General features: G+C 55.8%; 2 protein-coding genes and 1 long non-coding RNA gene across 3 annotated transcripts in view; 1 reads left to right on the top strand and 2 right to left on the bottom strand.

The window, feature by feature from the left end:
- Nucleotides 1-154: 154 nt before the first annotated feature.
- On the bottom strand, nucleotides 155-5,673 carry wdr36 (WD repeat domain 36). Its single transcript, XM_080509588.1, has 21 exons — nucleotides 5,439-5,673; nucleotides 4,380-4,407; nucleotides 4,202-4,302; nucleotides 3,940-4,057; nucleotides 3,728-3,860; nucleotides 3,580-3,634; nucleotides 3,323-3,455; nucleotides 2,946-3,242; nucleotides 2,792-2,857; nucleotides 2,626-2,715; nucleotides 2,397-2,539; nucleotides 2,197-2,314; nucleotides 1,956-2,121; nucleotides 1,755-1,863; nucleotides 1,607-1,686; nucleotides 1,422-1,529; nucleotides 1,102-1,333; nucleotides 906-1,019; nucleotides 742-826; nucleotides 475-662; nucleotides 155-387 (listed from the first exon to the last, which is right to left on the bottom strand). The coding sequence occupies exons 1-21, from the start codon at nucleotides 5,580-5,582 to the stop codon at nucleotides 238-240; spliced, it is 2,658 nt and encodes an 885-aa protein (XP_080365714.1). The 5' UTR covers nucleotides 5,583-5,673; the 3' UTR covers nucleotides 155-237.
- Nucleotides 5,674-6,198: 525 nt separating this feature from the next.
- Nucleotides 6,199-9,583, bottom strand: slc25a46 (solute carrier family 25 member 46). Its single transcript, XM_080510320.1, has 8 exons — nucleotides 9,144-9,583; nucleotides 8,519-8,561; nucleotides 8,267-8,324; nucleotides 8,093-8,170; nucleotides 7,884-7,984; nucleotides 7,677-7,733; nucleotides 7,206-7,263; nucleotides 6,199-7,107 (listed from the first exon to the last, which is right to left on the bottom strand). Exons 1-8 carry the CDS (start codon nucleotides 9,433-9,435, stop codon nucleotides 6,493-6,495), a joined length of 1,302 nt encoding a protein of 433 aa, XP_080366446.1. The 5' UTR covers nucleotides 9,436-9,583; the 3' UTR covers nucleotides 6,199-6,492.
- Nucleotides 9,584-10,780: 1,197 nt separating this feature from the next.
- Nucleotides 10,781-11,418, top strand: part of LOC308140511 — a 1,184-nt gene continuing 546 nt past the window's right edge. The window contains exons 1-2 of the long non-coding RNA XR_013936951.1: nucleotides 10,781-11,362; nucleotides 11,396-11,418. The exon at nucleotides 11,396-11,418 is cut by the window's right edge and continues 546 nt beyond it. This is a non-coding gene — a long non-coding RNA (uncharacterized lncRNA). The remainder of the gene's footprint in view (nucleotides 11,363-11,395) is intronic.

Here is an 11,418-nt window from a genome sequence, read left to right as displayed (position 1 = left end):
GACATAGTTTCACTGGTAAACGACCCGTCGTGAGACTGGTTAGTTTAACCCGACCAAACAACCTCACTGAGTTTGATTGGCTCAGACACAGATCAATCATCACGGGACACGCCCACTTTTAATTATAACCAGGAAGTAAACAAAGACAAACTCAGGCTTTTGATCTTTTTTTAATCAACAGCAGCTCGAAGAGAAAACCTTAAAAATACTGATACAAAACGTGTGTGTGTGTGTGTGTCACAGCAGTGCACTCTTCGTGTACGACAGCAAGCACAGGGATTGGTTAAAGGAAGCCCGTAGCTCCGCCCACCCCGCCTCCAGCCGCGTCGACAGGCGGCTCAGCGCTTCCATGGCGACGGCGTCCTGCGACAGCGAGCGCAGGTGGAGCTGAAACAAAACAAACAAAAACAAACAAAGTGTTGACAAACGGGACGAGCGACGGCGTGGGCGGGTGCCGCCTTCCGATTGGCCGACCTTCAGGAACAGCGCCAGGTAGGCGTGCGCCAGATCGAAGTCCCGCCCGCCGGCCAGCATGCTGTCGATCATGTGGACGAAGGCCCGCAGCAGGCTGGTGGCTCCGCCCCCCTCGGGCGAGAGGCAGGCGAGCTCCACGGAGAGCGCCGACGGCCCACAATCCTTCAGGAGGCGCAGCGAGCGCCGGACTGCAAAAAAAAAACGTCCACCAGTTTAGAGGCGTTCAACGTTTTGAACACCGGAGGCGACGTGACGTCAGCAACTCACACGAGCCGGACTCCGCCTCCTCCTCCAGAGCGGCGCTGAACTTCGACCCCTGACCTCTGAGGAACGCCGACGTCAGCACCTTGGACTGACAGAGCGGACACGCGACGTCACCGACCGGCTCCCGGTCGGACGGCGACGCGCGTCGCAACCGATCGACCGCCTACCTCAGACTCCGCCGCGGCGGGAGACGCGAAGCGAGGGGCGATGCCCGGGACGGTGGGCAGGAAGAAGGGCGCCGTGGGCGGGGCCGAGGGGGGCGCCGCCGGACGGTTCCGCCGCTGGTTTGCGAAGGATAAGCAGACGGTAAACAAGCGATAAAAGCGGTAAACAAAACGGACCGTGAACGGAGAGTGAACGCACCTTGATGGTGTCCAGGTGCAGCAGACTTTTCCACCGGGACTCCGGCTGCAGCGACAGCGTCACAAGCTCCGCCCCCAACTGGTCGGCCGACTGGTACTCGTCGCCGGCCTCCTCCGCCGTGGCTTCCTCTTCGCTGTCGTCCGCGGCGACACCCGGCAACGTCTCCACGTCCGGCTGGTAGTCGGCCGGGAGGGGGCGGAGCCCCACGGGCCCACACAGACTCTTGTTGGTCCTGAGGGACGGAGAGCTGCTCTGTGATTGGCTGAAGCAACACACACGCGACTGAAGTGACGTCACAAAACGCTGTGATTGGTTCTGACCAGAGGAAAATGCCCAGGCTGTCCACGTGAGTGGTCGCCATGAAGTCTCCGGTGGGAGACATGGACACGCCCACCGGCGCCGTGGAAACCAGGAAGCAGTCCACGAGGCTGAGGACAGAACAGGAAGTGGTTCGTCGTGAGAACAGGAAGTACGGAGCGAGCGCGGCGGGACGGCCCATTCCCACCTTCCAGAGGGGAGGTCCCACGTCCGGATGGTACAGTCCATCGCCACGGTAACCAGCCAGCGACTGTCAGGGCTAAACGCCTGAGGAACATGAGAAACCGTGAGCCCCTGTCTGTTAGCATAGCTAGCATCGTTGCCACAAAACGCACCATGTCGTTAATGTTGCCATGGTGACCAGCAAACTTCCGGACGACCCGTCGGGTTTCTATGTCGACGACCGCCAGAGTGAAGTCATCCAGCGCTAATGCTAGCATCCCGCTGGAAACAGACACAACCGTTAGCAGGGCTGCACATGCGCTAACTGACGGCTAGCTGTCAGTTAGCTGTTAGCGTTCGTTCATCCCCCCCACCTGTCTCTGTGTAGCTTCATGCTAGCAGGCGCAGCGTTTAGCTTCAGCTGCTCCTCCAGCTTCCTTGTTTTGAAACGCCAGAACTTCAGCAGCCAATCAGAGGCGGCGGTCAGCGTCAGCTGGTTGAGCGCATCCGTGGCGACGCCTCGCACCGCTCCGCCGTGAGCTGTGAAGAGTTTGGCGTTAACGACGGGTACGACGCCGTGACGACCGATCGGTGACGGACGACTCGCGAGTGCACCTTTCTCGCCGTCGCCGTAGCAACCGCGGTGGAGGCCGGACTGCAGGTTGTAGACGTCGACGCGGCCGCAGGACAAACCGACCACAGCGAAGTTCCCGCAGGAAGTGATGTCGACGGCCTGGAACAGACGGGAGTCAGGTGACTCGGGGAGTGGGGCGGGGGAGGGGAAGGGGTTTTGGCTCTACAGGGACGACCGTTACCGTGGCGACAGTGTCCCGCCGGACGCCCGCAGGCTGCAGGTGGTGAGCTCCCATGGTGCAGCGCTGGTAGTTCCACGTGGTGGTTGCTAGGCGACCGCGGTGGCAGGCCACGATGCCGTCCCAGTCCGACTGGCGGGTGACAGCTGTCGATCAGAACACAAGCGGGAGGTCAGCGGTGGGGCGGCGGCGGCGAGAGAGTGGGCGGGGCCTGCGAGCGAGGGTGGCCCACCGGAGGAGAAGGAGGTGATGGCGGGGAGACGCAGCTCCTCGTAGGACAGCCCCTTCTTCTTCTTCTGCTCCTTCTTCTTGTTCACCGACCCTGAGAGAGGAAAGGTTCGGTGAGACGAGACGAATGGCGTCCGTCCAGAACGCCCGTCCCGAGAAGTCGGTCTCACCGTGACCCAGACACTTGTTGAATCTCTCGTGGACGGTGGAGAACGACTGCAGCGTCCCGTCCTGACCTGCGGGGGGCGCAAAGAACCAGAGGTATTTCATTTCAGAACTTTTTGTCACGAAAGTTCAAAGTTTGAACGTTCAGATTCCGTTTACCGGCGCTCAGGATGTTTTTCCCGTCGTTGCCATGGTGACGGACGCTGGTGGGCGGGGCGCTGTGGCCCTGGCGGCTCCGCAGCAGCCTGGCCCCGCCCCCTTCCCGGTCGAAGATCCACACCTTGATGGCGTTGTCGGCCCCGTTGGTGACCAGCAGCGGCTCGCCGTGCAGGAACGTCGCCGCGGCGACGGCCGTCTTGTGGGCGTGCCGGTGCTGGGTGACCAGCTGACGACGCTCCAGGTCCCACAGGGCGATGTGGCCCTGGGGACTGCCGGACGCCACGATGGGGGGTCCGTCTGAAAAGACGGGGGGGGGGGGGGGGGGTTAAAGAGAGCGGGGGAGGGGCCAGAGAGGAGCCACAGACCACTTCCTGTACCTGTCCTGAAAGCGAGCGAGCTGATTGGCCCCCAGTCCTGCGTGAAGCTCATCAGCGTCTCGTCCAGCCGGATGTTGTGGACGATGATGCGACCCGTTGCCGTGCCAACGCCCACCACATCCACCGCGGGACTCTGGGAAATGAAGGCAGAGCGCAAAGTTTCGTTCGAGTATTTGTTTCGAAACGTGGCGCGACCGACAGGAAGTCAAGAGTGCAGACAGGAAGTGCACTACGCGCTGACAGGAAGTGGTACCGACCTGCTGCAGGACAGTGACCCCCGCTGACCAGCCGGCGAAGGTGTAGAGCAGCGTACTGCGGACAGACGACGGTTCCGCCCGTTAGGACGCCACACTCACAATGCGGCGCAGCCCGGACGCTAACACGCTAACAGGCTAACAGGCTAACCTGGTCTTGACGTTCCAGAGCTGCAGTGCACCCTGGGAGCTGCCCAGCAGCACCTTGTTCAGGTACGTGCTCGGGTGCATCATGGCCGACACGTCGAAGGTCGCCGGTTCAAAGTGCAGCCTCAGGTAAATGTCTGGAGCAGAGAGAGGCATGATGGGTAACCGTGCAGGTGCTGAACAAGTGAGCCCCCCCCCCTCCCCCGTTCTGCTCACCGCCGCCCTGCACGTCCCACACGATGACATCACAGCCGCCGTCGGCGGAGATCAGCTGGTCGCCCAGCGGCAGCAGCAGGCGCACGTCGTGCTGGTGACCTTGGTAACGCATCACCACCTGCACACAGAGCAGCCGGGAGCTAAACAAGCTAACGGCAGGCTAACTTCTAAAAGTTATTTGAAGAAGGTTTAAAACGGGACAAAAACGGTTAAACTATTTTAAACTCTTAAAGCTTCGTTGAAAACGTTAACGGTTGCAAACCTCCTTGTTCCGAGCGAAGGCGCTGATGACTCGCCCGGCGGCGGCGAACACCAGCATCCTGTCCGCTGCCAAACATGTGATGTCATCTGGGAGGCTGTTACCTAGGCAACCAGAAACCTTTACATCCCGTTGACCAGAGAGAGAGAGAGAGAGCGAGCGAGAGAGAGAGAGTACTTACTGACGGAGACGATCCCCAACCGGCTCACCTGAAACAGAACCGCACACAGGTTTAGTTTAGCAGAGCAGCGGGTTTAGTTTAGCAGAGCAGCGGGTTTAGTTTAGCAGAGCACCAGCAGATTTAGTTTACTTTAGCAGAGCAGCAGCAGGTTTAGTTTAGCAGAGCAGCGGGTTTAGTTTAGCAGAGCACCAGCAGATTTAGTTTACTTTAGCAGAGCAGCAGCAGGTTTAGTTTAGTAGAGCAGCAGGTTGTTTAGTTTAGCAGAGCAGCAGGTTGTTTATTTTAGATTAGCAGAGCAGCAACAGGTTTAGTTTAGCAGAGCAGCAGGTTTAGTTTAGCAGAGCAGCAACAGGTTTAGTTTAGCAGAGCAGCAGGTTTAGTTTAGCAGAGCAGCAGGTTGTTTATTTTAGTTTAGCAGAGCAGCAACAGGTTTAGTTTAGCAGAGCAACAGCAGGTTTAGTTTAACAGAGTAGCGGGTTTAGTTTAGCGGAGCAGCAGGTGGTTTAGTTTAGCAGAGCGGTCGGTTTAGTTTAGTTTAGCAGAGCAGCAGCAGGTTTAGTTTAGCAGAGCAGCAGCAGGTGGTTTAGTTTAGCAGAGCAGCAGGTTTAGTTTAACAAAGCAGCTGGTTTAGTTTAGCAGAGCAGCATGTGGTTTAGTTTAGCAGAGCAGCAGCAGCTTTAGTTTAACAGAGCAGCAGGTTTAGTTTAACAGAGCAGCAGCAGGTTTAGTTTAGTTTAGCAGAGCAGCAGCAGGTTTAGTTTAGCAGAGCAGCAGCAGGTGGTTTAGTTTAGCAGAGCAGCAGGTTTAGTTTAACAAAGCAGCTGGTTTAGTTTAGCAGAGCAGCATGTGGTTTAGTTTAGCAGAGCAGCAGCAGCTTTAGTTTAACAGAGCAGCAGGTTTAGTTTAACAGAGCAGCAGCAGGTTTAGTTTAGTTTAGCAGAGCAGCAGCAGGTTTAGTTTAGTAGAGCAGCAGCAGGTTTAGTTTAGTTTAACAGAGCAGCAGGTTTAGTTTAGTTTATCAGAGCAGCAGCAGGTTTAGCAAAACATTCTTTCTCTCACGTTAAACGTGTGGATGTTGCGACCGGCTGACGTCACGACGTAGAACTCGCGGTGCTTCAGGTGGAACCGGAGCGCGTGCGGCACGTGGTTGGAGTAAATCCCCAGAACCCGGAAGCCGGAGAACAGCGAGCTGCCGGCCGACATGTCCGGTACCGGCACCGGGGGAGCAGACGCCGATGAGAACCGGAGCAGAACCCGAGCCACCGGAGGAGCGTGGAGGAAACACGCGAGGAGCAGCGGCTTCAGGGTCCGACTGCAAACATGCGGCGGCAGCACGAAGGTTCCGCCTCGCGAACATCCGGGTGTGTTCACCGCCCCCTGCTGGCCGGAAGTCGCAGCTGCACGTCAAACCCGGAGGCTTATGAGTTTTATAATAAACAAAGAGAGAAAATAAACGTTTTAAATGTATTTTCAGTTCTCTGACGTTTGGGATTAATAAAGTATTTACTTTCTGTTCCCACGAAACAAAATCTTTGTTCTGCTTGTAACTATTTACATATTTTTTATGTTGTGGTTTTATCCTCCAATATTTTTTCACTTTTTTGTTTTCGAGTATTTAAATATTGTGGGCAAGGCGAGCGTCAAAGGAGAACCCGGGACGGAACCTTGAGGAACTCCACGTACCGTGTTCTCCGTCTCCTGTTTACACTGAATAAAGTTATTCAATCACTTCAAAGTGAAACATCCACATTTACCTTGAAATGATTCAGACGTACAAGACGCAAACATTAGAAACGTTTTATTTCAATTTTATTCAGACATCGATCACAAATAATTTACTTTGAACCTTTTTATGGTTTTTTTTTTAAACAGAGCTTTTTTTTTAATATTTTACAACTTTTTACAAAAACAACAGCAACAGAAGAAGCGGCTGGTTCACGTGTTTGTTTGCAACGGACCAATCAGCTGTCAGTATTTACAAACAGGAAGTTCATGCTGCTACAGGGAGTGATGTCAAAGCTAGGCTAGGCTAAAGGGCTGTTGTGATTGGCTGGCCGGTCGGCGCCGCCGGGAGTGTTCCTGTCGGTCACGTGTCCGTCTCCACGGCAACGCCCTAGCTGCTCTTGGCGTCCAGCAGCAGCAGCCTGAGCAGCGTCCGGGCGGCGGCGAGCAGCGCGCCGTGCAGCGCGTACTGCGTCAGCAGGGCGCCGAAGCCGCGGTAGAAGCCGGCGCCGCCCTCTTTGCGGCGGATGGCGTGCAGGCAGTCTTGGACGCCGTCGTACTGCGTGTTGACGGGGAGGACCAGCGGGCTGCCACCGCTCCCCGCCGCCACCACCGCGGCGGCGCCGTCGGTGGCGTCGATGATGGTGCGCGTGCCCTGCAGGGCCAGGCGGTGCAGCGCGGTCTCCAGGGGGAACAGCGCCACGTCGGCCACCAGGGACCCCGCCCACGCCGCCGCCAGCTCGGGGAAGTAGGCGTCCAGCGGGTCCGGCGGCTCCGACGGGTCGGCGCGCGGCGCCCGGCTCCGCTGGAGCAGCCACAGCGCCGCGCGCTGCACGGCGGCGGCCACGGCGTAGCGCAGGACGGCGTGAAGCGCGGCGGGGAGCAGCAGGCCGCCGAGGGGCAGCAGGCGGCGGCTGTGGGGGGCGCCCACGCCCAGCAGGCGGGCCACGCCCTCGCGCACGCAGTCCAGCAGGCCGGACGACGACTCGTCACGCACGATGTCGCTCTGGCACACGGGAGAGGACGATCAGAGACCATGTGACCCCCCCGACCCCCCCCCCCCCCCCCCCGATTCTGTTTCCATGGTAACGTCAGCGGACTCACCTGGACGGTCTCGATGAGGCTGGCACAGTAGAACGGCAGAGCCACGACGGCCGTCAACCTGCGGGTCAGAGGTCAAAGGTCATTGTGGATTTAAAGAGCAGGAGGAGGAGGAGGAGGAGGAGGAAGAGCAAGAAGAAGGAGGAAGAGGAAGAGGAGGAGGAGGAGGAAGAGGAAGGAGGAAGAGGAAGAAGAAGTTGTGGGTAACCTGTAACAGGCAACCTAACCTGCGGGTCAGAGGTCAAAGGTCAGAGTGGATTGAAAGAGCAGGAGGAGGAGGAGGAAGAGGAGCAGGAGAAGAAGGAGGAGGAAGAGGAAGAGGAACAAGAAGGAGGAAGAGGAAGAAGGAGGGAGAGGAGGAGGAGGAAGAAGAAGAAGAAGAACCTGTGGGCCTGACCTGTGGGTCAGAGGTCAAAGGTCAGACTGCATTTAAAGAGCAGGAGAAGAAGAAGAAGGAGGAGAAGAAGGACTGACCCTTTGAGCAGCAAATGTCCCGCCAGCTGCTTCCAGCTCCACCTGTGAGGAAGCTCCCTGCACACACACACACACACACACACACACACACACACACACACACACACACACACACACACACACACACACACACACACACACACAGAGAGTCAGAAACGTCGCCATACTGCAGAGGGCGTCGGTAACCGTGGTGATAACCGTGGTTACCGAGGCAACGGCGTGAACTCGCTGATGATGCCCTCGGCCCCGAGTGTGATGCCGTGAACGATGAAGGTGCTGCCCATCCCCTTCCACAGAGCCCGCACACCCTGGAGGAAACAACAACAACAACAACAACAAACACATCAGACAACAACAATGTGATAGTTGTAATAAATAAACACTGTGTGTGTGTGTGTGTGTGTGTGTGTGTGTACCTGTGCTTTAGTGATGGAGTACATGACGGCCACGGCGGTGAACGGGGTCAGGTGGTAGGAGCGGGCGTGGTAGTTCACCTGAGACAAGGAGCCAATCAGAGGGCAGCGGGTCAGAGCTCATTAGCACACCTGTCTACGATCGAACAGGAAGTGACGTCGCCGGGTGGGGTTTACCTGACACTGTCTGCGGAAGACGATACAGGGGTGGGCCAGGACGTTCTCTGTGAACAGGCTGCACACACACACACACACACACACACACACACACACACACACAGAAGTTAAACCTGGAGTTCCACAGGGTTCCGTTCTAGGAGCTCCGCTCTTCACTTTCCACCTGCTTCCTGCAGGAAACATTAACTTCCTTACTAACTCATTAACTCATTAACTTCTCCTGAACCAACGAACCATCAGAACCGAACCAACCTGACGAGTCCGATCCCGAATCCTGCGAAGCGGTTCAGCTGCTCTGCAACGGGAACAACAAAAGTGCTGGTTAAACTGGTTTAGAACCAGTTCAGACGGGTCAGTACTCTGGTTTAACCCAGTTTAGACTGGAAGCTAGTTTTGAACTGGTTTGGACCGGCTTCAATTGGTTCAAACAGGTTAGCACTCTGGTTTGGACCGGTTTGATCTGGTTAGAGTGGTTTGAGGTGTGTGTGTGTGTGTGTGTGTATAATTTCTTATTATTTGTCATTTAAAATATACTGAGTACAAGAAAAAACAAATAAGTGTCAAAACAGGGCATAAATATATAAATATATTTTAATATATTTTAAAAAAAGAGTCACTGAACTCAATATTCGTCTACAAAACAACAAAATCGTTTAAAATCAGTGTTGTTGATGACAGTTAGCATCAGGCTAACAGTTAGCCTGCTTTTACCCTCCAGCTGATTTTAACGTTATAAATGTCTATGAAGTGTTATAACGTGAATATTTAAACATGTTTAACGTCCCGCCTGAACTGCGGCGGATCCGTTCACGTAAGAAAACGCGTCTAAACGCCCGCGAAGGAGCCGCCAGTGGCCCCGGGAGCTCCACCGACCTACCGGCGGGCGGCACGCCGGGCTGCGGGGCGCTCCAGCCGGCCTGCGGTGCGCCCCAGCCGGCCGCGGCTCCCGGAGCCCCGGCCTCCCCGGGGGGCTCGTCGCTCCGCGGGGTCCGCTCCCCGGGGTGCAGGTTCCGGCTGCCGGGGATGTCCGGCGGCGTGGTGACCCAGTGGTGGTGCTGCAGCTCGGCGGGGGCTCCGGCGCTGCGGACCGGGTATCCGGCGCCGTACAGCGGGTCGTCGCGGCCCCGGTAGCCCAGCCCGTCGAAGCTGTCCGGCCGCCTGGAGGCCATGGCGGCGGCGGCGGCGGGGGCGGGGGTCGGTGTGTGGGGGACTGGAGTTGCGGGAGCGAAGGGCGAGCGGTACCGGAGGAGCTGCCGAGGAGGAGACGCTTCACCGGAGGATCGATCGACCTGATCGGTCTGACCCGCGAAGCTACAACCAGCAGCGACCCGGAAACACTTCACTCCTCCGGGGCAGCAGCGGCAGTGGAGTGACCCCCCCCGCTGCTGCCCCCTGCTGGACGGGAGGACCGCCGCACACAATGCTGGGGAAAAAAGACGCTCCTGCTTTGTTTTTATTTTATTCTTTATCCAATTATATAAAATCTGAGCCAATAGGTTAGAAAAAAAACAACAACAGTCCTAATTTTGGACGTGTTCCGGGTTGGAGAGCTGGAAGTTCATGTTTTGCTGCAGAAGAAGTTCCCCACTGACACTTTTAGGCTGGAATTCCCAATACGATGGGATTTCCTGGGTTGTGGTCGGAGAACCACTGACCGTTTGAGCAATAAATGTCCCCGACTGCTGCGCCTGTGAGGAAGCTCCCCCGCTTTCACTTCCACAAAAACAAAATGTAACATTTAAATCGTGAAAATCTGACGTTCTATACAAGTCGTATACACTTTATCAGTGCCACTTTATCTAAGTCACCTTATCTATTCATCACTTAATTGACCACTTAGGACTGACCCTGCACTGCCAACACTGGTATTATTATTTTTTTTTCTTATCTTATCTTATCTTGTGTCACGTTCACTTCTCCTGCTGTCGGACTCTCGTCATGCGACACTGGAACATTTAATGATTTCGGAATGTTAATGTGAAGATGGCAAAAGGATTAAACCACGGAGAAAGTCGTCTTTCTGGTCTTCATGATGGTTCCGGAGCCGCTGAGCTGAGGGACGCCTCTTGACCTTGTCGTGGTGCGTTCAGGGTCCCTGGGAATAGTTGGGAGGATGAGCTCCAGGTGGGAGCGTCACAACAGGCGCTCCAACGTCAAGGAGGATCGGAAATAACGAAATGGAACAGAACAGATTCTACATAAACTTTATTTTGTTGCAATAATTCCAGCATTTCTGACATTTTAACTGTTTCACATCCACGTTAAAGTGTTTCCTTCAGGAACAAAACTTCATGTTCAGATTCACACAAGACAAGGCCCCGCCCCTAGGAGGCAAGGCCCCGCCCCTAGGAGGCAAGGCCCCGCCCCAGAGAGACAATGCCTCGCCCCCATTGAGATGAGGCTCCGCCCCCCTGCGAGTCCTGGTTCCACACACAGTGTGAACACGGTTCTTATTGGGACGTTCAGGTGTCTGGACAAGTGAGACAAGGCCCCGCCCCCCGCGGACCGAGGCCCCGCCCCCCGCGGACAGAGGCCCCGCCCCATGACTCCGGGTCCCAGGTGAGACGAGGCCGTCCGCGGACTGCAAGCTGCGCTTTTAAAAACTACAGTAACTGACATCTGTCCCTGTAATCTCATTGGTCCACAAAATAAGCTCCACCCACCTCGGTGTGAATCGATTCAAAGGAGAAAAAAAAAAAAAAACATTCATCACAGTTCATCAATACATCAACTAGACACGAAGAAGCTGACAGACGACAAACTGCAGGCGAGACCAGGTGAGGACCAGGTGAGGACAATCTACAGACCAGGTGAGGACAATCTAGAGACCAGGTGAGGACAATCTAGAGACCAGGTGAGGACAAGGTGAGGATAATCTACAGACCAGGTGAGGACAATTTAGAGACCAGGTGAGGACAAGGTGAGGATAATCTACAGACCAGGTGAGGACAATTTAGAGACCAGGTGAGGACAATGTGAAGACAATCTAGAGACCAGGTGAGGACAATCTAGAGACCAGGTGAGGACAAGGTGAAGACAATCTAGAGACCAGGTGAGGACAATTTAGAGACCAGGTGAGGACAATCTAGAGACCAGGTGAAGACAATCTAGAGACCAGGTGAGGACAAGGCGAGGACAATGTAGAGACCAGG

The sequence above is a fragment of the Blennius ocellaris genome (genome assembly GCF_963422515.1).
Source record: "Blennius ocellaris genome assembly, chromosome: 15".
Classification (NCBI taxonomy): domain Eukaryota; kingdom Metazoa; phylum Chordata; class Actinopteri; order Blenniiformes; family Blenniidae; genus Blennius; species Blennius ocellaris.
Note: the sequence above shows the minus strand (reverse complement) of the source record. Positions and strands in the feature narration are given on the sequence as shown.

What these genes read in the sequence shown, in the direction of transcription:
- slc25a46 (XM_080510320.1), bottom strand. Translation starts at nt 9,435, where the DNA reads ATGGCCTCCAGGCGGCCGGACAGCTTCGACGGGCTGGGCTACCGGGGC. An exon ending in TCTTCCGCAGACAGTGTCAG is followed by an intron (nt 8,171 to 8,266) that starts GTAAACCCCACC and finishes TCCTTGTCTCAG; the next exon opens with GTGAACTACCACGCCCGCTC. An exon ending in GAGTTCACGCCGTTGCCTCG is followed by an intron (nt 7,734 to 7,883) that starts GTAACCACGGTT and finishes GTGTGTGTGCAG; the next exon opens with GGAGCTTCCTCACAGGTGGA.
- wdr36 (XM_080509588.1), bottom strand. Translation starts at nt 5,582, where the DNA reads ATGTCGGCCGGCAGCTCGCTGTTCTCCGGCTTCCGGGTTCTGGGGATT. An exon ending in ATGAAGCTACACAGAGACAG is followed by an intron (nt 1,864 to 1,955) that starts GTGGGGGGGATG and finishes GTCTGTTTCCAG; the next exon opens with CGGGATGCTAGCATTAGCGC. An exon ending in CCGCCGCGGCGGAGTCTGAG is followed by an intron (nt 827 to 905) that starts GTAGGCGGTCGA and finishes CCGCTCTGTCAG; the next exon opens with TCCAAGGTGCTGACGTCGGC.